The following is a 24,245-nucleotide window of genomic DNA, read 5'->3' on the forward strand; positions in this document are numbered from 1 at the left end:
CATGTGCAAAAATTGAAATGGCATTGAAGGGCTCCTCAGTAACCATTTGCCTAACATCAGGTTGCCCAAAGCTGTTACTCACAGGTATGTCTACCTTGACATTGTCTTACATTTTACAGCAGATTCTTAAAAAACCTGAATATACAACGATAAAATACTGCAAAATCAAACTATATATGCAAGAATTTAATTACTTTATTCTAATTTCTTATTACTACATGTGGGAGGAAACCCACACAGGCATGGGGAGAACATACCACCTCCACACAGAGAGGCACAGATGGTGGGTTACTCCTGTGAGGTGACACTGCTGACCAGTGTCCGCCTTGTTTTTTCATGTTGTGTGCCTGTCCTGTTGTTCAATGGAACCTTTCCTTCCTGATTCGGAGTCTCCTACTTCTTCCACTTCTTTTGTTTCCTTAATCCCGAGAAGTGGCGTGTTCGTTACCAGATGGAAGTTGTCCTTGTTGTCTCTGAGAGCTCCTCATCAGGGGCTTCGTCCTTCTTCGGGGATTCGAGGGACGGTGTGCTGGTGCTGGTGGATGGCTCCTCCGCGATTTCAGCAGCTTGAGCCTCTTTCAGGGCTGTGGCGGCTTCTTGCTGGGGAGGTCAACCCTCTTCTCTCTCAGCCTCGAGCACAGTGGCGAGCTCGAGGTTGAGTGAGATTTGAGCCATGAGCTAAGTTTTCAGCTCCTCCACTTCTCTCCTGACCAGTCTGTCCTTCTCCAAGGCGATTCGCTTCCAGACGTTCATCCCCTCCGCTATCTCTTGACAGAGGGCGTCCTGCTCAGCCCTCAAGGTGGCGATCACATGAGGGCACTCTGAGACTTGATTTCCTTGTCAAGCTCACGCTGAAGGCTGTCAGTCTTCATACCTTTGACTGATCTCCTGGTGTTGAATCTTGGTCTTTTCCAGTGCTTCTTGGAGAAGCTCGTTCTTGTCCTCCTCCTCCTGCAGCTCAGCTGTGGACCTCTGCTGGCTGAGAGTATACGCCACCTCCATCTCCTCACAGTGCTTCTTCTGCTGGAGCTCCTTCTCAAGCTCACACTGGAGGGTCTCAGTCTGCTGTCTGACACTGTTGTCAGTGTACAAACTGAGGCTGACCTCTTGATGTGAAGCCCTGACTCTCTCCATTTCTTCTTGGAGAGCCTTGTCCTTCTCCTTCTCCGCCTGGAGCTCAGCTGCCAATTTCTTCTTGTTGACTATGTGAGCCACTTGCAGCTCCTCATAATGCACTTGAAGGTCTCGCTCCTTCCTCTTGGTGGTATCTCTGACCTGAGTGGCGATCTTTGCGGTGTCCTGGATTGCTTTTTTCCAGCCTCTCTAGCTCTCTCTTTGTTTCTTTTCCCCTGTTGATGTATATTTCTTTCAGGGCTTTCCGTCTCTGCCTCTGTTCCTGTCCAGCTCTTTGGTAAGAACCGTGTTCAGGTGTTTTTATTGATGTTTCATTAGGCTGCTGGAACCTTCTAGCAGGTACTAGTTTGTGTCATATGCAACAGCCTGGCAAGAGTAATGATACATTCAGGTTGAGTGGCAAAACTACACACATTACGCAAATTATCTAAATGTTTTACAGCTGAATCAAACAAAAAACATAAAATTCATGCGTTCTTGAACTCTTATGTATTGCCGCTGTATGCATGTACATTAATGCGACATGTCGATCAACACTAAATGGTCTAAACGAAAACTGGTCGGAAATATTTGAGTCCAGGCGCTGCTTTGCCCCATGAGCGTGAATGCAACACAAACTGCATTTCGATTGGCCCGTTACCGCAAGCCCCGCCCTCTTCAGAGGGGCATAATAGCGCTGGTTGTCACAGTGAGTGAACAGGAAGATTCAGCACTACAGAACCCAAGATGATCAACTGGAAGGTAAATGAGCTCAACTTTATTCTTTCATACATACTTTATTCATATGTTGTTATCAGTCCAATAGCTGTTTCCGTATTCGGTTCTTTTTTGATGAAACTGATTGTCTCAGCCGTCACTAGCATAATGCTAACGTTGTTAACGTTTACAGCTGGACAGGAGTGCGCGTCTCACGTTATCTGCCACCAACTTCACATTCAGCTAACGTTAGCTACACCACGTTAGTAAGTCGAAGGTACGATTAAACACTGTAAACACTTTGTTTGCGTGTGTTTTATGAATCATTTAGCCGTAATTGCCGGACAAGTTCGTTCAGCTAGTATCTGTGACTTTAATTTGACAAGGTGTCACTTTTTTATGAATGAATTTAGCGCATCGAGGACTGTGTGGATGACCTGTAGCAACTACAAGCCCAGAATGCACATGGTTCGCAGCTGCTTCTCTCTCTCACACGCCGCCTCTTCCTCTCTCAGTGACCAAATTAACTCCCACCTCCCATCTAGACAGCTGACAGCCCTGGTGGATCAGAGGGGAGGGGGGCGAGGAATCTTCTGCAGGACCCTCGACTGTTCCAGAGCTTTCTTTTCCCTTCTTTCAAAACGAAATCAGAGCAGCCGTGATGAACTGTGCTGCACCTGGAAGCAGTTCTCCTCCAACATAAGCTCTGCTTTTCCTCAGGCTTTGGACAATGTCCCCGTCCTCCTGTACATCCTGGCCCTGAAGACGCTCCTGCTGTGCTTGGCGTTCGCCGGGGTGAAGATCTACCAGAGTAAGAAAGCAGAGGAGGCCCTGAAGAAGCAGCAGGCCGAGAGGAGGCGGCTGGCCCAGCAGACCCAGGAGCTCATCGACAACAAGAAGGACGACTGAGCAGCGAGGAGAAGCTGCTGCACACAGGTGGCCTACCAAATCACTCATCATACATATTTACAATCAGCTAGCACATCCTTTAGATCCCTGAGCAATGATCACAGAGTGGCTTAAAATCCCTGTTTGTGTTTGAGACTTTTTATATATTTTCCTTTTATCACACTCAGTTCAATTTTGTTTATATACCCATAAATAAATCAATTTGGATGTAAACTTTTGGATCTGTGCAGCTTCTATTCTTAGTCTCTTATCTAAAACAAGGATCTAACAACAGTATTAATCCTTTGCAAATGTCTCTCCAATAGTTGCACCTGCATGAAGCATTTATTCTATTAACTAAACCAATTTACCTGCTGGTACTGCTAGTTGCATGAATATGAATGTGTAATATGCCGTATCTATGGATAGATTAGACCCTTAACTTTTCAATCTTTCAGTAATAATTTCCAAATAGAGTGCCCCATCATGAAAATATGAGGTAAATCTAAATTCTTCTCTCTTCTCCAGGGAAACAAGTTACTAACCGGAGTAACAAGCCACTCTCTCCAAATATGAGCCAGATGTCTGTCAGCAACTGGACTTTCCTGTGCTTCAGGAAGGCGTCAGTGGTTCCAGTGCCAGGACTGTTCACCACGTCAGTTTTCTATATGTCTTGTGTAACTGTTGGACTGAACCATATTTTTTTATAAGATGAAATTAGAGCAGAAGCCACAGTGAAAGAACCATAGCAGGCTCAGCGTCAAACATCCACTCCCCAAACATCTTCTGCCTTGAGTGCAACACCGTGAGCTTCGTTTTGTAGGACGATCAAAGCGTGGCTTATTTATATGAGCACAGCATTCTGTTCAGTTTATCATATTCTTTGTAAATGTTGAACCAGCTTTGTGGCAAATTTTTGTAATTATATGAAATAGTTTCTTCAACATGCTACAGTGCTGTTCACGCCCACACCGTTCACCACGCCGCCATTTTTGCTTTTTGACTTAAATGTCACTCAGTGTTTTCACTCCCCAGACCGCCACACAGGTGACAGTGTGTTGTACTTGCAGAAATCCACCACTCTGTTTGCGTATTTATTTGTTTAATGGTAAATAAAAGCGACTTTTCATCCCTTATATTCTTCTCATCTGCTTTAACACGTGCAGCATTTGTTCTGATTCAGATTTTACATTTAAAACATGACATAAGTATGATGCATTGGTGTTAAACTGTCCAACAGTATATTAAAGTTTTTATAGTAGCTTCATTGACACCAACTTCCCCCTGAAAGTGTTGCTTCTATAGTAATGCTTCAGTGAAAGTAAGCCAATGACAGGCCTGTAATATGGCCTAATATTAACACATCCCATATTTTACAAAGGGTAGCATCTTTAAACATAAAAACACATAGAAAAAGCATTGAAACATTTCACTTTGTAAAGTTAAAAGTCTTTATGTCAAAAGTGACTTAAAACAGAGTGAATAACAATGGTATAAATTAAACTAGGGTTATGTTGTGGTTAGAATTAATAGTGCAGGAAAGTCGGAAGCAGAGAATTTTAGGTGGGAGGTGGTCATCACTTATTTTCCCCAGCAATTTTCAATCCCAGCCTGATTTCCCATCTTTGGCAGAAAACTCAGTCAACACCACAAACCCATGGGACCACATGCAGAGCCTCAAAGAACTCTCCGACAGAGTGCACCTGAGAAACAGGGGAAATAAAGGGGTTTCGTGTTCATCAGTGTTGATAATATGTGGTGAAAGCAGCACGCATCACCACCACTGTGTGGCAGGAGCGCACTCAGGATACACCGGGTCCACAGTATAATAACTGCTGCACACAAACACATGGTAACTTCCCACAAGTTGAGACAGTAGAGACTGTCCCTTAACATAGAACAATTACCAACTTTTATTTCCAAACGTAATGTTACTGGCAACTGTAGTGAGCCAGAGAAAAGTTTTAGAACTGCTTGATCTGCCTGGTGTGCAGTGTTAACGCTGTTTCACCCTTTTCAAAATCATTCTGAATGCAGCCGACACAGGGTTTGCAAGTCAAAGTTTCAAACCTGTGATTGTCCCACAGTGATCAGGTTGCATTATTTCACCTGTATTCATGTTTGAAATCAGACTTCTCACCAAGATTTGAATTCAGGTCTCTGGATTCAGTCTGATAGTAACAGTCAGGAAGGACTGACGTGTTTTCTGTGTTGGTAGTTAAATGCTGCTGAGTGCCGGCAGTTTCTACCCCTTGATTTGTCTTTTTTGTTGTTGTCCAAATTTTACAAAAATAGAAATGAATAAAATTCAAATTAAATGGGTTGAGTTTGTGTTCTTGCAGTGATGCGACTCATCCAGCAGAGGGAGTGCTGTTATCTTAAATCAGGGATGTCAAAGTCAAAATACACAAAGGGCCAAAGAAACAGATTTGCTACAAGCAGAGGGCCGGACTGGTTCAATGTTTATTTAAACATATTTTAATAATTGCACAAAGCCTATTAAACTAAGATCTAACACAATGTATATTATTTAATGATTAAATGAACAATCCAATATTCTTTTATGGCTCTGTCAGTAATTTCAAGTGTAAACATTTTTCAACAGGCACACAGACAAAAACAAACTTCCTTCAAAGAAAAAAAGTCCTGTGCATTAAATGAATAAAGCAATATTTTCTTATGGCTCTGTCAGTAACTAAGGGAAAACATTTTCAACAGGCAAGTTAAGTTCAACTGAAAAATAGATCTAAATAAGTAAAATAAATTAAAATACAAATATCTATAGGACACAGACAAAACAATGCTTTCCTTTTTGGGGAGTGGGTAACTGAAAGTTAACATCTGTTCTGGCTGCTGATGAATAATGAAGCCGAGGCCCGTTTGGCGCTGCAGTGAGTTTGCGGGCTACCGTTGCATTGTGGGGAATGTAGTATTGGTGCGAGCAAAACACCAGTGGGCGGCTGCAGCCAGTTCTAATTCTAATCAAATATCATCCGGGGGGCCGCATATAAATCATTTGCGGGCCGCATCCGGCCCGCGGGCCTTGACTTTGACATATGTGTCTTAAATGGACTGACCAGCACACTTGATGTGTGAGTGTCGTTCATTCATTTTAGAAATCAAAGCAGCCTAAAGACCAAGCAATTAAATACAAAACTGATTCCAACCTGAAACAAGCCAGTGTGCAAAACACACACACACACACACACACACACTTTCTTATCCAGTTGCTGAGTACAAATCATTGTATTCCTTCTGTTTCACAAAGGCTTGCGACACTGTAGAATGCTCCCTTTTCTAACTTTGGGTTGCCAGGTTGTGAGAAATCCCTTTGGCTGACCTTCATCTTTTCTACGTATGCAGTTGGAAATCTTTGCAAGCCAACAATAAATGCTCGATTCTGGGTTTGAACTTGCCGACTGGCTGGAGAAATTTCTGTGTTCGGGTTTTCGTGCCTGCACTGTCCTGTAAGGTTGATTGGTTGCCCGTACATGTGAATGGTTTTCTGTCTCGCCAATGTCAGCTGGGATTGGTTCCAGCCCCCCGTGACACCCTCTCCAGATCCTCTGTAGCCCTTTCCCACAGTCTTACAAGTCGTACACTTACACTTGAGTTTAAGTAATGATTATAAAATTATAAAATATAGAGTAAGAACCAAAAAAAAATAACTTCCCTTTTCAGACAGAAACCTTGAATATAAGACAGCTCTGGGTGGGAAGTGTCTGCTTCAATTTGGGTTGAGAAGTTGCAGAAGAAAAGTGGTCACATGCTGCAATCAGTCAAATGGATTTTTCACAACCTGGCAACCCAAAACAGTTCTTGAGCAGTCAAAGGCCTTGCTTGCGTGGTATAACTACTTAGAATTTTGATAAGTAATAAGAAAGTCATGCATTTGTAAATTCATGCTGCTGGTGCCCCACCAGTATTCCTGCAAGCAAGTAGTTAGTAGGAAGCTGGAATCTTTCTGACCAGATGTGTATGAATGCAACACTTAAATGAATCCCCAGGACAGGAGAAAATCCCCCATTAAAGTAAGTGTGTAAAAGTAAAATGCTAAACGTATTTGAAAATCAGTGTCAGTACCAGTAAGCAAGTTTTTTCCACAAAATGCAGCTGATTCCTCAGTTTCTTCCAATGATCCTCTGTTACCTCCTTTTCCCTTATAATCCCTCCTCCATCTCTCCTCCCCTTTTCCTCCATCCCCTCCCCTTCTGCCCTCTCCTCTTCTTTCTTCCCAAAGAGCTGCCTCCGTTGACATCGCAGAATGGAGGAGAGGAGTGAGGAGTCGCCGGCTTTCTCTGTCAGGGTCTTCACTCTGCAGGAGGAGGAGAGGGCTGAGGAGGAGCACATGGAGACGCATGAGGTGACGGGGCAGGCTGCAGAGGGCGCGCTTTTCTATGCTACTCTTTTTAACTGCGTTGTGACTTCCTGCGATGCTTTATAAGTAAATAAACCTGGTTTAGGGTTTGAGATTTAACTATTCAAGGTCAGCTCTCATTGATCTAACTTATGCATCTCTTCTTATCTGTTCTGTTGCAATGCAAAAAAGGCCTAACATCTGCGGAGATATTTGAATCATTGGACATTTCTGAGATGAGCAGAGTGCGTACAAAGATTTTTAACTAGAGAATGATGTGTCGTCATGTAAGTTTCCTTGAGACACAGGCACAAAAGTTGCTAACTCTTGGTAACATACTGTATCACTTGAGCTTGAACAGTGCCTCTGAGGCCTTGGCGCAGTCATGCATCTGAGACATTTTACCTTGATAATGTTATTCTTGTTTGTGCTGCAGACATTTCAATGTCTGATGGACTAACAATGTAGCTTTAGGTTAGACAAGCATTGCATTAACATTGCAGCCCTACTGCAAAAACGCAAGGTTGTTCAAACTCAACCTACATTGCGATGCAACATCCTCAGTCGAAAGAATGATCTGCAAGTGTGCATCCCTAAAAATCAGGCTTACTTTGTAATTGTTGAGGCAGAGAAAATGATTGGTCTTGCTTTGATCTGAAACGTTCTGGTGTGTGTGTGTTGTGTTCTGAAGGAGGTGCAGGTCCAGGAGGAGGTGAGCAGAGAGCAGCAGGTCAGTGTGTGCAGGCACAGAGCAGAGCAGGAGCTCACTGTGCTCCTCACCACAGCACAGGAGGCTCAGCAGCTCGTCGTGCAGGATGGTGAGCATGCACACACACACACACACACACACACACAAACACACACACACACACACACACACACACACACACACACACACACACACACACACGTAGAGAATACTAGAGACAGCGGCTGTAGTGGTGGAAAAAGTGTGCGTTTAGATAAAGCTGTGGACCCAACCAGAAATGGAATGTCACAGTCAGGATGGACAACTGTCCATCCATAATATATTAATATTATTATCAAATTACTTAAGTAATAAAAGTAATACCCACTTCCTGAGTGTAATAATAAGACAGAATGAATATAAAAACAGGGATAGAAAATTAATGCAGGATAAGATGGAGAATAAAACCCAGAACAAATATGAGAATAATAAGGATAAAAATATAATAAAGACAATGCATAAGATGGAAAACAAAATCCATTAAATCGTCGTAATAAAATTAAATTAAAAATAGAGTACACAGAATGCATGAAATCAAGTAAAATGTAGCATATTAAAAGAAGTGCAGCAGTGCATTATTATGAGGCAATGTGCAAAAATTTCCGGCCTGTATCAGGAAGTCATATTCCGTTAAAGGCTAAAGTGAAGAGATACATTTTTAGCTTTCTTTTTGAAATATTCAGCAAGCTGCTTCCCTGATATCTACAGGTAGTGTGCTCCAGAGCTTTTGGGCGTAACGGACAATGGCTGCATCCCAAATTTTCTTTTGACTGTTGCTAGAAACCTCCAATAAACCAACAGCAGATGATCGCAGTGTTCTTGAAGACAAACAGTGTGCAAGTTTCAGTTCCACTTTCGTCCTTGTTTAACTTTAGAATTTATTGCTTATCTATTTCTTTATTGCCAAAAGTCGAGAAGTCTATAGTTGCAGCATCATTTGGTTCAGCAGAGGTGTGCAGTCGTGTGCCATCTGCATAACTATGGAAACATACATTGTGCTCTCAAAGGATGCCATCATGTAACAGCCTGCATAGTGAAAACAGTAATGGACCAAGGTAGCTGCCTTGTGCAATCCCAAAAAAGACGTAATGTTTCTCAGACACATGATCTCCAAAACTGACATGTATGTTTTAACCCAGTTTAACAGACAGTGGTCTTTACAGTTCTAAGAAATACTGAAATTGTCAATAAACTTTATCCCATGGGTGAGCAATACCACTGTCAGCCATGTGTTCGGGGCGAGGAGTCTGCTGAAACCGGTTCTTTTCCCAAAGGTTGGGATGGGGCCTGGTACATGTTGTGACTGACAGTCGACCGGTTCCCTCCAGTCGCAGTCAGAAGTCTTTTGTCAGGGCCTCTGAGCCAGTTTTCCTTCCAAAATGTCAAAAGATTATACTACTGTTACTTTGATGTGCAGGGAGGATAACTGATAACTGGTAAGACCTGTATTAGCTCTCTGACAGAACACTGATTCTTGGGAATTTGGATAAAACAGGTTTTAATTTTGAAAATAAAAAGTTTGTTAAATTACAAAATCTAAAGGTATATCTTTATAGACCAAGGTCTTGGCTGTTCAGGGATGTACTGGTGCAACCTCCTCATTTTGTATTTTTTTTTGTAAAATAATAACTATGAAATTGAGGGGAATTACAGTGAATGTTAGATTTGGTTAAATGTTGTCATGCCATTTTTATTTGGCTTTAGTCATTGGAGATGTAATGACATAAGCCAAATGAACATGGCATAATAGTGACTTGAGAGAGGGGAAGACACATCTTATCCCCTAGGGTTGGACAATATGGAAGAAATATAGGGGGAATTACAAAAAAAGAGATGAAATGAAACATTACAGGTCATATTGGTATTTATTGTGAACAACAATTTTATTCTAGCCTCCATTAAGGACCATTTGGACGTTTTTGTCAGCACCGTCAGACAGAAAACCTGACGGTGGTGACAAAAACCTACTCTTTCACATGATATGCATGAGTTGTTAGCATTAGACATCTTGCTTCCACTCTGTTGCTAGCTACTTCATACCTCTTCTTAAAAAGTATACATTTATGTCAAAATCTAAAGTAATATTTTTTATACAAAAGAGACGGTGTTGACATGTTATGGTTGCGACGGTAGCAGTTTCCAAAAATATGAACAAGTTTAAGAGAAAATAGCTAACTTACAGGAGCTTGAGTGAGCTGAAGGTTTGAAAATGGGGTCCTCAGGAATGTAGCTGACCTTGTAGGTGCCTGATTTTATTGCTTTTTATAAATATCTGACGCTGGTGACGAATATGTGGGACACATTTTGAGCAACCAAAAAATAATAGTAAATATTGTTCAAAGCTCCCTGTTTGTAGTTTTTAATACATATTGTAATGTACTCTTTCATGTGGTAAAGATATTGTTAAATTCAATAATTACTTTTTGTTTTTTTAATCAAGTTGAAATTATTATCTCCTACCTGAGGACAACTGGTTTTGTAGGCAATAGGCCAGCATTTATCATTGAATTAATAAAAAATAAAAATAAACCTATAAAAGAACCTTACATATGTGCAAAGGACCCCCTGATTATAACCTTGATTCTTTTTTTTCATGAAAATGTTAATTATTTCCAACAGAATTAGCACTTCTCTTAGTGGGACATGTTTTTGCCAAAGTTTCAAGAATCAGTGAGAAGTATCTGTCACCATTAGATTTTCAGCCTTTGCTATTCTTGCTTATAGTCAGAATGGTGTCTGGCTTATCAGGTGTGGGTTTAGCAGTATTTCTTCTGGCCCTCTAATGGTGGTTTTGGGACTGTTCCTTGGGTTTTGGTCAGCCTTAATGCTAGTAGTTTGATTAGTTTACCTGGCCTCAACATAGTATTATCACACCTTTTGCTGGACAGAATCAGTGAGTCATACTTGCTTTGCAGTTGGCGCTGGTGCGTCATTAGGCAGGACTGGTTTTGGAGCCTCAGCAGCTGATCCAGTGGCATCAGGACACATCCAAGACAGTGTGACAGGACGTTCTACAGCTGATGTAATCCTGTGTTTAAAAGTCTGCCCATTTTCAGCTGCTACAGAGTCAATGAATGGCTCACTCTCATGTTTAAATCTTCTTTTCAAGCTGTCCAATGCTTTCGCTCAAACTGTGTGCAGCTCTCACACAGCACTGAAGAAGAAACAAAAGTGATTAAAATATGATGGTAGCCTTTTTTTTCCTTTTATAAATTCAAGTCCCTGTGATTTATAAGTATCTAGGATCCACTTTTTTTGAAAGTTTGGGCCGAAAAAAAGATATCAGCAAAGCAGAGAGCAAGCTGGAAATAAGTAATGAAATAAGACTTACAACCAGACTCAGGTTCAAAAATAGACAAAGAAAATTTTGCAGTGTGTAAGTGATGAAGTAACTGCAAATATATAAATGTGTAACAAGTGCAATGTTTCCCTCTGAAATGTAGCAGGGTACAGGTGAAAACCAGCATCTAATGTAAATACTTAACTATTTAAATTATAAAAACATCGAAAAACCAACAGTCTTCTTCTTCCCTGCCCTTTGCTGATGCACTGTGCGTGTCTGCTAACTTTACCATCAACTGTCCATCAGTGGAATAGTGTCGCTATTGGCAACAATGTGCATTGCACAGCCCGCATGCTTTTGCACGTGCGTGTGAATCCTCATGTGTACGCAGCTCCGAGACACAACCGACTCTCTCATTGTAGAGCAACTTAAACACAGATACTGTAATAATGATAACACTTCTGCTTCAGGCGGGTATTCTTGTGTTTGTGTGGTTCACACCAATACGTCTTCAGCCAACAGAGCACCAGTCTTCCAGTTTACTGTTTCCAAGGAGATGGACTGCTGCCAGGTCGGAGGACAGTCCTTTCTGGTCACCGTGGGCAAGCAGAGTCTTCTGCTGCAGTTCAGAACTCCAGCTGGTTAGTGCAGCATGTGCTAAACTTCATACTGCCTATCATCCTGGGGTTTGGTTAGTGTGTCAGGACATCAAACGTGGACGACTCAGAAAACATCTTATCCTCTGTGGCTCTCCAGATCTGAAGAACTTCCAGCAGTTATTGAAGAGAGGAGACGACGGAGAGGCAAGCAAAGAGAGGGAGAACAAAGATGCAGAGGGGGGCCAAACCCCTTTAGGGAGACATCCCACTCTGTTTGAAACAGCGGCTGAAAATGTCCCTATACAGGGCTACCAGGTAAGCCACTCAGTAATTCAGCCTTACACCTGCAAGGGATGAATAAGCAAGTTAAAACTACAAATTGCTCATTGTTGCATGCATGCAGTTCCACAGCTGTCTGTCCCAGCAGCAGAGCCTGCTTCAGGACTACCTGAGGATCACCACCTACCAGAGGGCCATCTTAATCAATGAGACTGACTTCAGGGACAAGGTGACAGTATGCGCCCACAAGCGCCTCGACACACACGTGATTATCAGTGGAGACAGTGTCTGTTACCGTGTTCTGATGAATAATATTGATGGCAGACATATTATAAGCTCCGTTATTGAACAGACATGAGCCAATAAACTCAAGGATGAACTGTTTAGATTCAAGGCACCACTATACTGAAAAAAGTGGCCAAGTCTAGAGATTTACACCTACAGATGAATGCTGTCATCATATAGGATGCAATGTTTGCTTACATGCAACACAAATGTATGTGTGGGGCTTACTGAGACATAAATAAGTCCAAGAAGCCATCACTTGCTATGTAACTGATTTAAGTAAAATAAAGGGAAAAATAATGCAGAAAATACAGCAGCAGTTTACAACTAATAGGATCTCATAGCAACATCCCACTTGCTTCATGTCATCCCATCTCTGACATCACACTTCCTGTATGATTTTCCACTGTGCTCCGTAAAATAAAAAAGTTAAAGCTGTGATTTGGAGCGTCAGAACAAAATCCAGGCGTGGATATGCATATATGTATTTCAGAAGTTTCAGTTGCACTCCTCCTCTCCTCTTCCTGTCTCTGTAGGTGGTTCTGGATGTGTGTTGTGGGTCTGGTATTCTGTCTTTCTTTGCAGTCCAGGCAGGAGCCGCCAGAGTGTATGCTGTGGAGTCCAGCCCCATGGCCAAGTACACACAGGTCAGCAAATCTGAAGCCTGCATCCTCCCTCTTTGTCCTTATATTGTCAGCTAAGGCTTGGTGTACACTGCTCTCATCCTCTGCAGTAATTCAAGCATTGTTTGAATCTCTAATCTACAAGCTATCTTCTGACTGTGAGCTCGCACAGGGTCTGGAGAGTAGCGCTATGTGTGTGTTGGCCTTGACAGAGCCTACAGAGAAACCGCAGCAATGCACTAGATAGCGCGCACACACACATAGAGTACATACATCACATGCAGAGCGTGGCATTCTGGGGAGTTAATGGGTTGCGGCAACATCTGGCCCGGAGTTCAGCAGCATAGGGGCTGCAGAGAGATGCTGCTCCGGGCTTAGACCGATACGTGAGGATTATATCTGCCTTCTATTAAATACTGAATATCAGCATTTCTGAAATGCTCAACACGCAATGAAATCCAAATAATCAAAATAAATTTGGATGCGTCTAATTATATTTGTTCCAGGTTTTGAGATGCCTTCTTTTGAAAACAGTGTCCCCGTTATTGTGGAGAATCAACAGAACACACCGTCCACAGCTTCTATTGGAATTTCTTTCTGCTATAAAAGCTGCGGACAGTGTGTCCTGTGGATTATCCGGAACAACCACAACATTGTCTCTGGAAAGACAGTTAACTGCTGCGTTGAATTTTTCAATGCGCACACCGCAACCTAAATTCCGCCTCCATTGTATCAGGGTGCAAGCAGAAATCCCAGAGACAGATATCCAAACCTGGTGAAATAGAACCAATGCATGCAAGGAGAGATGCCACAAGAGGTAAATGAGGAAATACAGTGTTTTGTTTCTGGTCATTTTGGACATTTTGGTGTCAAAAGACGAGACTGTGCTTGTTCTCGACTGCTGTAATATCAGCTCGACATCTAACCGGGCAGAAAAAACCCTGAAACAATGAACAGTCAGTGTTTACTGAACTGTTCTGCACATCATCAACACACAAAGAAACTTTTGGTGAACATCCTGCGCCCTTGAAGTATCACAGCATCTGTGCTGATGCCTTCAAGGTGCTTGAAAATTCCATTCATTGCAACAAAGTGTTTTGAATTTGCTACCACTTTGATGTCCACCTCTTCGCTGGCTTCTTCTCCACGGCAACGCTGACTGAAGCGCTCGGGCAAACCATGAAATCGTGAAAATGACAAATAAAAAAACACTTTTATTGTGATTGGGCTCTTATTCAATGTAATCTCTTGTACTCACAGATGATTATGTGCGATGCTTTAAAAAAACTGGAAACCTGAAACTGTTGTTTGTCTTCCAAACTTTTCCAGATGCTGTCCAGTACTGTAGATAGATGTGGCTGTATGGAAGATTAATGTATTTTTCCTCTTCAAAACACGGAGACTTTTGCTGCTTTCTCCATACAATCCGGCCCCATCTATGTGTTATGAGCTGTCGGAAAGAAAGACTCTTTAGCACTTATGTTTTTATACAGCGTGTTAGTTAATACGGCACGTTTTCTGTCTCCCGTGCAGATCCTGGTCCAGAGTAACTGCCTGTCGGAGCGGATCCGAGTCCTGGAGGGGGAGGTGGAGGAGGTCAGCTGTCCTGACATGGTGGATGTCATTGTCTCTGAGCCAATGGGATACATGCTGCTCAATGACAGACTCATGGAGAGCTTCTTGCACGCCAGAAAATGGCTCAAACCCAATGGTAGGAAGTGTTGGGGACACAGAGATGGACAAAACCTCAGAAACTGCTGACTGAATGTTTTAAGATACTCAAATCTTTAAAATTTTAATTGATAGTACAGACGACTTATTAGGAAATTGATTAGCGGTTCAGTCTCATGCAGATCCATGCTGATCCACCAGGGGATAGCATGTCAGCATGACAGTTTGCACGGCTTCAACGTGAAAAGTATGCGTATGTTTTAAGGTGCACTACCAGCAGGGGGCAGTAGCGAGGGACAAACATAGTATAAAAGGCAACACACATGACTTTCACACAAGAGCCAGGGTTTGATCCCTGTGTGAAACCAGTGCTGCAGTATCTCTCGTGTTGAAGGTCTGTCTCTCACTAATTTCGTCGGTCTTACTCATTGTCTGTGTCTCTCAATCATTGTCAACCTCTCTCTCCAGGTCTGATGTTCCCCTCCTGTGGTGATATTCATCTGGCTCCCTTCAGTGACGAGCAGCTCTACTTCGAACACTACGCGCGAGCTAGTTTCTGGTCTCACGCACACGCACGCACACACACACACATGCGCCACCATAAATCCATGCATGAGGACGCAAACACACTGGCTGCCTTTCTTCCTTTCCTTCCCTCTCTCTCTGTTTCTCTCTCTCTCTCTCTCACACACACACACACACACACACATTCGCAGTGCTTGACCTCAGTCAGGCATGATTCCTGTTGGGTGTAAAATGCTCGGGTTCAGTCCAGTCCTGACTCATACAAGCCAAGAAAGGGTTGGACTGATATGATCTGTGGTAGGCCGATAAGTTAGAGCTAAAGCTGATATTTTTTTGACTTGAAGTCAATACATTTAAGATTTCCTGTCAGGAGATTCAATGTTTGCCCATAATTTCATTTGTTAGACGTTTGGCCTCATAAATGTGAAAACCCAGAACAATAATTGGTCAAACACAGTTAAGGAAAGAAAAGTGTAAAGGGGAAGGAAATTAAAATATAGATCCAACATGTCAGTAAAATGTGTGTGTAGGTGTGTGTGTGGGTCTGCACCCTTCACTGCTCCACCACCATGTGGAGGTCAGGCTCAGTCAGCCTTGAGGAATGAAGGTGAACTGATGTTGTTCAGCAGAAGAGCGATGGGAAGGAGTTTCGTAAATTATTTGTTTATTCTGCCTACCCGGCATGAACTATCATGAACTTGTTCTGATCGTCTGCTTGGACGATCGCTTGCAATAAACAGATATGAAACAAAACGTAGTTCAAACGTGCTCATGAGCGACCTGACGTGTCGATCAGCCGGCTGTGTGAGGGACCTCAGTGCTCACCCTCCACTTTCCCCTCCTCAGGCAGCAGAGAGGCTTCTACGGCGTCAACCTGAGCGCCCTTCACAGTCCGGCGGTGGACGAGTTTTTCAAGCAGCCCATAGTGGTGCGTGTGGCGCAGCCCCATCCACTGGCGAAACAGTAACCATGACGCAGGAGCAGGATGTTATGACAGCTGCATGTTATAAAGCAAGGCGCTGCTCCAACAAAATGATTCTATGTTCTAGTGGAAGTTTCTTGTGGCATAAAATATGTTATAAATGTGTGCAAAATAATGCACTGGGCATCTAAAATTGTTCCAGACATTGTATTGGGTTTGGTTTGGTTTGGTCTAACAGGACACTACATGTGTTCTTCATTGTGGCTTGCTGATTTGCTGATAGCAGAGAGATGCATACAGTGACTGGCAGCCACAGAACACTGCTGCCTGACAGGTATAACTCAGGGAGGAAAAGTCCTCTGCTAATCTATCTGCTATAGTAGCAGCCAATGTTATTGGTTATATCAGGGTTTTTCTAGCTCTGCACAACATGGCTTTATTTACCCTGAAAGAAAATAGTGGCTGGATTTCTTCTTATATTATATTGCGATCAACAGTTTCGATTCTTTACCTTATTTTGTCAACAGATGCTTAATTTAAAGTGTTTTTCAGGACACGTTCGATGTGCAGATCCTGATGGCTAGGTCTGTCAAGCACTGCATCAACTTCATGGAGGTCAAAGAAGAAGATATACACAGGTTAGACACACACAGCGATCATGGCGGATGACTAAGTCTTCACTGGTAACTAGTTTGCACAAATTGTAAGGACAGAGAATAAGAAATGTGAGATATTACTGATGCAATCAATGATTTTAATGCTACTGCAAGTTTAAAATCAAATGTTAACTGAGAAGGGGCAAAACTTCATGTTTCCTCCAGAATGGAGATTCCCTTTGTGTTTACTCTGCTGCAGTCTGGTCTGGTCCATGGACTCGCCTTCTGGTTCGATGTGGCCTATCTGGGATCCAAGTAAGAAACACACAACTCTGACTTTCATCTGGATCTGGTTTGAAATGTTCTAATTTCTTTGACTGATTCATGGCTTTTAATGTACAGTGGCAGGAAGAATTTTCTTTTTAATACATCCCCCCGTTTGTCTGCTTCTGCAGGTCAACAGTGTGGCTCTCCACAGCGCCCTCTGAGCCGCTGACCCGCTGGTATCAGGTCAGATGTTTGCTCCAGACGCCGCTCTTCGCCAAGCTGGGACAAACTCTGTCTGGGACTGTCCTGCTGGCCGCTAACAGCAGGTGCACCTGTGCTTCTATCAGGCCCGCTCTTCCACATGCTGAACAAAAGGTTTAGACTGTGATTAGACCCCGATCTGTTCATTTACATCAACATTTACCTTTTCCACTTTCCAGGCAGAGCTATGACATCCACATCACAGCCACAGTCGACCAATCAGGCTTCAGATCAGGAAACATCCTGGACCTCAAGAACCCTTTCTTCAGGTTATACCCTTTTCCTCTTCGATACATTAAATAACTCACATCGAGAGATATGCAGGATATTTACATTTACATACTTTACAAGGAAAGCAGATATCTTGACCCCTTTGTTTATTTCATATTTTGCCTTGAAGATCAGAGAGGTGTTTCATAAAACAACATCAGCACTTAAACCAGGCTTAGTTCAGGAAATCAAGATTCTTTTTATTAAGTTTTGTTTCATAAAGGAAGTCCAAATAAGTCTGACCTTGGTTCCCATGGAAATGCACCCCTTTAACCCTGAGATTCTGTGTGCAGGACGCCATCTTGGTTCCACAGCTAGAGACATCTGGACCGTCGGCAACCTCGAGGCCCGGGTCGGTTGGCCTCTCTCCGCCTGGATTCAGGGTGAGGAGAACAGAGGTAAAGCTTAACCTGTGGCATAGTAAACATAAATTATATACATGGTGATGTATGATTAAAACACAGCTTCCATACTGCAAGCATATGGAACACTGAAGGATCCACAAGAGGGCAGCAAGGGGGCGTTAATCTGGAATAATAATCCACAGTACAGAGTAACAACATCTACTTTGATAAACCTTTCATTTAAAGATGGCTGTGTTGAATAAAAATTGTGTTGAATTGAACAGAGGGTGTCACCCAATTTTAAAAACTGAAGTTAAACAATGCATTTGTAAAAGTCATCACCCCCTTGTTTTAGCCGAACTGATTTTAAACATCTGACATCTGTTATGGCATCAGTCTGTCTATGCCCATTTTATTCCATCCTCTACACATCTTAGCAATAAGACTTAAGAAATCCAATTGGACTTTTTAACTTACTGTAGTACTATTAAAATTCATCATCATCATCATCATGTTATTATTATTGTTGTTGTTAATTTAACAATAACATTTTTTTACCATCTATTTCATCTCCAAAGGAACCTCATAAGGAATCATCAGATGTCGCTCCTCCATACACCAGAACTTTGATCTATTTTAATTTTGTTCTTTCATACATTTTGTCAGCAAACCTTGTTCCTGTGGTGCTTAATGTAAGTGATGATGAGACATGAGTAATGTGATCACAATGATGAAAATAATGCATTGCATTTCACATTCAAGCATGCACCAGGAAGCTGGAAACTGTCATTTCTATACTAGCAGTTTTCTCTGTGCATGCCTGTAATTCGCTGTAATAAAATGTTGCCCTCACAAACTGTATGGGATTCATTTTCTGTTGGAGGCACACTTGCAATTTTACACTTTTTTTTTTTATTTCACGTTTTGTATTTCACACAGTATTCAGCTCATTTCAGAAATTTCGACACTATATTTCACTAGAAAAGCTCAGAACAGTTGCTGATGGGACTGTCTAAGTGGGGACGATCAACAAACACACTTACAAGATTGTTCACATTTGTGTTGGTTCAAAATCAATTTGCAGCAATTCTTCTAAAGCGTACAATTTCCACTAATTGTGCTTTTAATTTGAAAACAGAAAACCGGAAGTGTTCCACTTGTTGTAGCTAGCAGACCAATGAAGCTAATGTAGCCTAACATCTGTGTTTCAGCAGAATAATTCTGTCTCAGCTCACTAATAGACCTAGAATTTGTGAGACAGTTTTTTCAAAAGGCCGTACAGGATTAAATCCAAGCGCTGCGCAGAATGTTGGCTACAGGAGCAGTAAGTAGATACGACTAACAGCAACTTTCAAAATTAGCTAGCTAACTTGAGCTAACCTACAGTACATGTCCACATGCTAGCCTGGCTAGCTTATATTAGTTTAAAGACAGTAATGTTGCTAAACCAGATATTCAGTGTCTCCTGCTTGCTAGCTAGTTTACAAACTATAAAGTCACAGTGTTCGTTATATTAAGCTGATTTCCTTTAATGTCGCCATTCAAAAGCCTAATCTTTTTGCATATGGTCCGATTTCAATCTGAAAATCTGTCAATTTGATAAAGCCTTGCTTTTTTTGCAGCCGTGCACAATGTTAGTCTTTAAAGTCGGCTGCACAAATATATATTTCTGGGCCACTCTTTAGTTCGGCATGCATCCCGTTCAGTTAGCATCGCATATTTTTTAACATTTATCGCTCTTGGAACACTGCTCGTCCACCTCCTCGGTTTAACTTCAAGTTCAGTTTTGTTGGACACTTGACAAGCAACGCAGGCAAACGATATTTTTAAGCTGTTTCCCAGATGCCAACAACAGTAGCTGATATTAACCAGGCTGCAAGATCCAGATTTTAAATGGGGCACTGCCACTGTTCAAATGAGTACAGGCTGTACAAGTGCTGTATTTCCTATATTACTTTCAGGCTGTAACCACAGCACTGGCACAGGTGGACAGAGAAAAGATCTACCAGTGGATCAATGAGCTGTCCAGTCCAGAGACCAGGGAGAATGCCCTCCTGGAGCTCAGCAAGAAGAGGGAGTCTGTACCGGACCTGGCTCCCATGCTGTGGCACTCCTGTGGCACCATCGCGGCCCTGCTGCAGGTGAGTCAGGGCAGTGTTTTCCACAGGTCTTACCTTACATGTGGTGGAGCAAGACCAGGGTGGGCAGGAGAAGCAGAGAGGCTCTCTGAAATGTTTCCTGTTGATGTCATATTCTCCAAGATTAACTTTTTTTTTATTATTATATACATTGAACCTGGCAATTCATGCTTTACCTGTATTTTCATGCTTGTCATTGCTAGGAAATTGTCAACATCTACCCATCGATCAACCCCCCCACCCTGACAGCACACCAGTCCAACAGAGTATGTAATGCTCTTGCACTCCTCCAGTGTGTGGCCTCCCATCCAGAGACAAGGTAACTGAATTCCTTGTTCATATGAGACATTTGAAACCATTAATCACATTCTTAAATCACCAAATCGTTTTTTAAATACAGTTGAAATGTTTCTGAATTTGCACTGTGTGCTATGAACATGCACATTGTCTTTTAAACCTATCATTTAAATGTGCATGTTAATAAAATAAAAATTACAAGTCTAACCAACAGGTATTACTGTTGCTGACCAGCGAGGGTAGCAGTGTTTAATCGACTAGTCATCTAACCGCACACATCCCTAAAAAATACAGTCAGTGCTGAGTAGTGGTTTTAGCTTCATGTCCCAAGGCAGAATCTGATGGTCAGAAAGCATGCAGCACTGAAGCCAACCACTCATCAGAAGCAGATATAAAGACGATGAGTTTTTGTCCTCCACAGGTCAGCTTTCCTGGCTGCACATATCCCACTCTTCCTCTACCCGTTCTTACATACAGTGAGCAAAACGCGGCCATTCGAGTACCTCCGCCTCACCAGCTTAGGAGTCATAGGTAAGAAATCTTCATTCAATTGATCATAATTCAAGGTAAACAGTACAAAACAGGATTTCACCATTGAAATCGGCTTCAGACTAGTTTTGTGATGTCAGAAATCCTGCCGGTACGCTCAGGTGTTCAGAGAAACTTTTCCCCCTTCAGCTGTCGAGTGTGAAAAAAAAACTGCTCATATGTCATTCTGCACTGTGGTGGCAATTAGAAAAACCTTTGTGAGAGGAGGGGGACTTTAAACTGTGATGAGATGCATGATATCAGTTGCTGAGATGGCTGGTGATGACAGCAGCACAGCTCATTATTTTTAATTGGCTCAGCCATTTCAAGCATGTCACTGCAGCCTTTGCTCAAACCACCGCTGATCTACCCGCCAGCACGTAATGTCATGGAACTAAATTTATTTGCCACGGTGCTCAATTTGTAGAAATTAAACTTAACGCATCCGTACTGTAGATGTCTTGAAAATATTTAGTCTCACTGGCTACTTGTGTCAACCCCGTCTAGGTGCTTTGGTGAAAACCGACGAACAGGAAGTAATCAACTTCCTGTTGACCACAGAGATTATTCCCTTGTGCCTTCGCATCATGGAGTCTGGCAGCGAGCTTTCCAAAACGGTACTCACATGACTTCCTACCAATGAATCCAGTGATATGAGGGTAGACATTCAGGTTTGGCGGCCATTGGGAAAAACCTGTCTGCATCCCATCGACACACACTGCATACTGCATGCTAATTCCTCCTGTTGCACATCAGCGCTGTATAAACTGATAAAAAGCCACATCAGTAATGGCCAGGTTCAACATGTGGTGTCATTGTTTTCAAGGTTGCAACCTTCATACTACAGAAGATTCTCCTGGATGACACAGGGCTGGCATACATCTGTCAGACTTATGAGCGCTTCTCCCACGTTGCTATGATTCTTGTAAGTTGCTTGATTATTAACGATTGAAATGTAATGCGGCTTTTCTTTATAGCCTTAAAGTCTCTTTTTTTCTGTTTCAGGGCAAAATGGTCCTGCAGCTCTCCAAAGAGCCGTCAGCCCGCCTGCTGAAGCATGTAGTGCGTTGTTACTTACGTCTGTCTGACAACTCCAGGTACTTTTCTCACTGAGGGAAAGGTTTTTTTCTGTTTTTGAAACATAATGAAACATAAACATGGCATGTTGTCTTACATACTGCAGCAAATCTCTCTGACTGCTCAAACGTAAATAGTCCTGACAGTATGAAGAATAAAGATAAAGTGAAAAAGTAAAATATCTTGATATATTACTAGTATGTAATAGCACAATCAAACCTGAAACTGTTACAAGTAACAATTTATAAGTATAAAAAAATGGTTTAGATAAAAACATTAATAATATTCTAAAGCTATAGTCCACCCATAGCTATAGTGTGAAGAGAATACTTGATTTACAGCTCTCAGACAGTTTACAGCATTATCTTCTTTTTTCAAAGCTTTATCGACAAAACAAAATTGACAATAAAGATACAGCAGAGGAACTGTTTATCAGTAAAATATCTAGAATGGATCATCTGTTTTTTTTGTGTTTTTTTTGGCTAATCCAGAGAATCCTATACCTGACAAATGTGGTACATTCATTCATAGAAAAGTCCAATATAGATCATTTTCATTGATTTACAACGTTGCCCACAATGAGATTTGAAAGGAATAGGTAAGCAAAGCAAAATCTCTAACAGACAAGATTTAATCATTCACAGTAAAGTGGTCATATCAGCCACTCATAATGATGATGGTGATTGTGTAAAAACATGTATTGGAGTATACATGTGTGCTGGCAGTGAGTCTGATTTTTCCAGTGTATCCGTGCCTGACCTGTGTTTGGTTCTTGTGCAGAGCCAGAGAAGCTCTGCGGCAGTGCCTCCCCGACCAGCTCAAAGACACCACCTTCGCCCAGGTCCTGAAAGATGACACCACCACCAAGCGCTGGCTGGCCCAGCTGGTGAAGAACCTCCAGGAGGGTCAGGTCACCGATCCCCGGGGCATCCCTCTCCCCCCGCAGTGACTTCCCCCGCTCCTCACCGACCTTGAGGAACACCAGCAAAGAACTGCCTAACAGACGAGCCTTCAGTCATGGGTGCACAGAGGCGGCTCTGTTTTTATGAAAGACTTTCAGAGGAAAGGCTCCTGCCTGATTATTTTCGTGATCAGACATGCAGGCAAATCGCTTGAGCCTCCGTTTCCATGGATCCACGGTTTCAAAGACATTCACATTTGCTGCCTCGCCATGTGCTCTGCAACGGATTTAAAGACCTACAATAAAATGTTGCACAACAAGTAACAGCTTCAGCATCTTCATTCTGCTGCAACACTGCCAGATATATCAGCTAATAAACTGAGGTGTCCAGCTAGCTCACCTGGTGGAGCGGGCGCCCCATTAACCAAGGCTGCAGCCCCACTGCAGCGGCCATGGCTTCATCCCAACCTGCGGCTCCTTGCTGCATGCTGGCCCCTCTGTAGCCCCTCGAGATTAGAGCCAAAGCTCACCAGTTAGAACTGTTGCAGTCTTATGTGCAATAAAAATCCAACGACTCTGTAATACTGTTGTTCAGAGGTGCTGCATTCACTGTAGATGTTTTTGTGCAATATGCCACAGTAAAACAATAAATGCATTGTCCAAAAGGAGTGATTTGGTGTTGCTCTTCCATGAAGTTGCGTGACAGATGACAGAAATGATCAAGATGCAGCAGCAGTGGTGGAGATATCCTAACTTTTAGTTTCTTGTGTGGGTAAATCTCCAAAAACACTGGATCCTACATTTCCCATAATGCAACGTGAGCACTCACGGTTTTGGGCTTTGTCCTAAAAGTCTCCCCTAACCATGATGAGAATATGACATCATCAGGGTTGTTTTCTCGGAGTGTATGAAGCCAGATGGAGGAGACGCTGTTACAGATATGACTTACAGCGAACTTTAGACTGTCTTGAAGGGAATAAATCAATTAAGAACTCGTCATGGTTAGAGTGCAGTATGGGATGGGGCTCACCATTCACTTAAATCATCAGTTAAAATGTTAAGATCCAGCTGATGTATGAAACTCTTGTGGGGAAGAAAGCATCGACCATGATTAAAGGGACTCTTATGGTACCGACACACAGATGATGGAAAACTCAGCAAGCCTCTGAAGGTATTTTTCCAACCATTGTGATGACTTCAGGTCCTCTATTGTAGAGGTTGTTGCTGGGTACTGTAGTTTTTTTTTTCTTTCCTAAGAGGAGGTCATTGTGAGGGAGCCCCTCCATTTTAGTCTTGGCTCAGCCTGTGTAATTTGAGCCGGGAAGTTGATCCGAAGCTGTGGATTATTAATGCCTCTGAACCTGAGCAGGGAACAGAGATGAAGGCCGCAGAGAGAATATTAATATTCAGAACTTACAAACTTATGTGTGCGAGCTCTCAGGTGCATAAGTGATGTTCGTAATGACTCCAGAGGTGAGCTGGGAGCGGTTTGTTAATTTGAGGGTGAATCTCTCCATGGTGTGCCGTCCTCGTGTCCTGCAGCTAAACTGGCCTGA

At 42.5% G+C, this 24,245-nt stretch overlaps 3 protein-coding genes across 4 annotated transcripts; all 3 read left to right on the forward strand.

The window, feature by feature from the left end:
* The first annotated feature begins 1,801 nt into the window (after positions 1 to 1,801).
* LOC121627478 (small integral membrane protein 11A-like) lies at positions 1,802 to 3,864 on the forward strand. The gene is made up of 3 exons (XM_041966405.1): positions 1,802 to 1,875; positions 2,551 to 2,766; positions 3,247 to 3,864. The coding sequence occupies exons 1-2, from the start codon at positions 1,861 to 1,863 to the stop codon at positions 2,737 to 2,739; spliced, it is 204 nt and encodes a 67-aa protein (XP_041822339.1). The 5' UTR covers positions 1,802 to 1,860; the 3' UTR covers positions 2,740 to 2,766; positions 3,247 to 3,864.
* A 3,093-nt stretch (positions 3,865 to 6,957) lies between these two features.
* Positions 6,958 to 18,598, forward strand: LOC121627310 (histone-arginine methyltransferase CARM1-like). Of its 2 annotated transcripts, none has more exons than XM_041966153.1 (15): positions 6,958 to 7,081; positions 7,767 to 7,893; positions 11,622 to 11,747; positions 11,863 to 12,020; positions 12,109 to 12,213; positions 12,806 to 12,916; positions 14,426 to 14,603; positions 15,032 to 15,122; positions 15,935 to 16,016; positions 16,563 to 16,648; positions 16,832 to 16,921; positions 17,062 to 17,199; positions 17,314 to 17,403; positions 17,698 to 17,802; positions 18,327 to 18,598. In XM_041966153.1, exons 1-14 carry the CDS (start codon positions 6,983 to 6,985, stop codon positions 17,720 to 17,722), a joined length of 1,506 nt encoding a protein of 501 aa, XP_041822087.1. In that variant the 5' UTR covers positions 6,958 to 6,982; the 3' UTR covers positions 17,723 to 17,802; positions 18,327 to 18,598. The 2 variants fall into 2 exon arrangements, with proteins under 2 accessions (XP_041822087.1, XP_041822088.1); XM_041966154.1 differs by having other exon boundaries at positions 17,698 to 17,787.
* A 310-nt stretch (positions 18,599 to 18,908) lies between these two features.
* cnot9 (CCR4-NOT transcription complex subunit 9) lies at positions 18,909 to 23,347 on the forward strand. Its single transcript, XM_041966276.1, has 8 exons — positions 18,909 to 19,072; positions 19,710 to 19,889; positions 20,090 to 20,205; positions 20,605 to 20,714; positions 21,219 to 21,328; positions 21,538 to 21,636; positions 21,717 to 21,808; positions 22,569 to 23,347. Exons 1-8 carry the CDS (start codon positions 19,055 to 19,057, stop codon positions 22,735 to 22,737), a joined length of 894 nt encoding a protein of 297 aa, XP_041822210.1. The 5' UTR covers positions 18,909 to 19,054; the 3' UTR covers positions 22,738 to 23,347.
* Positions 23,348 to 24,245: the final 898 nt, after the last annotated feature.

This window comes from Chelmon rostratus, chromosome 24 (assembly GCF_017976325.1).
Source record: "Chelmon rostratus isolate fCheRos1 chromosome 24, fCheRos1.pri, whole genome shotgun sequence".
Classification (NCBI taxonomy): domain Eukaryota; kingdom Metazoa; phylum Chordata; class Actinopteri; order Chaetodontiformes; family Chaetodontidae; genus Chelmon; species Chelmon rostratus.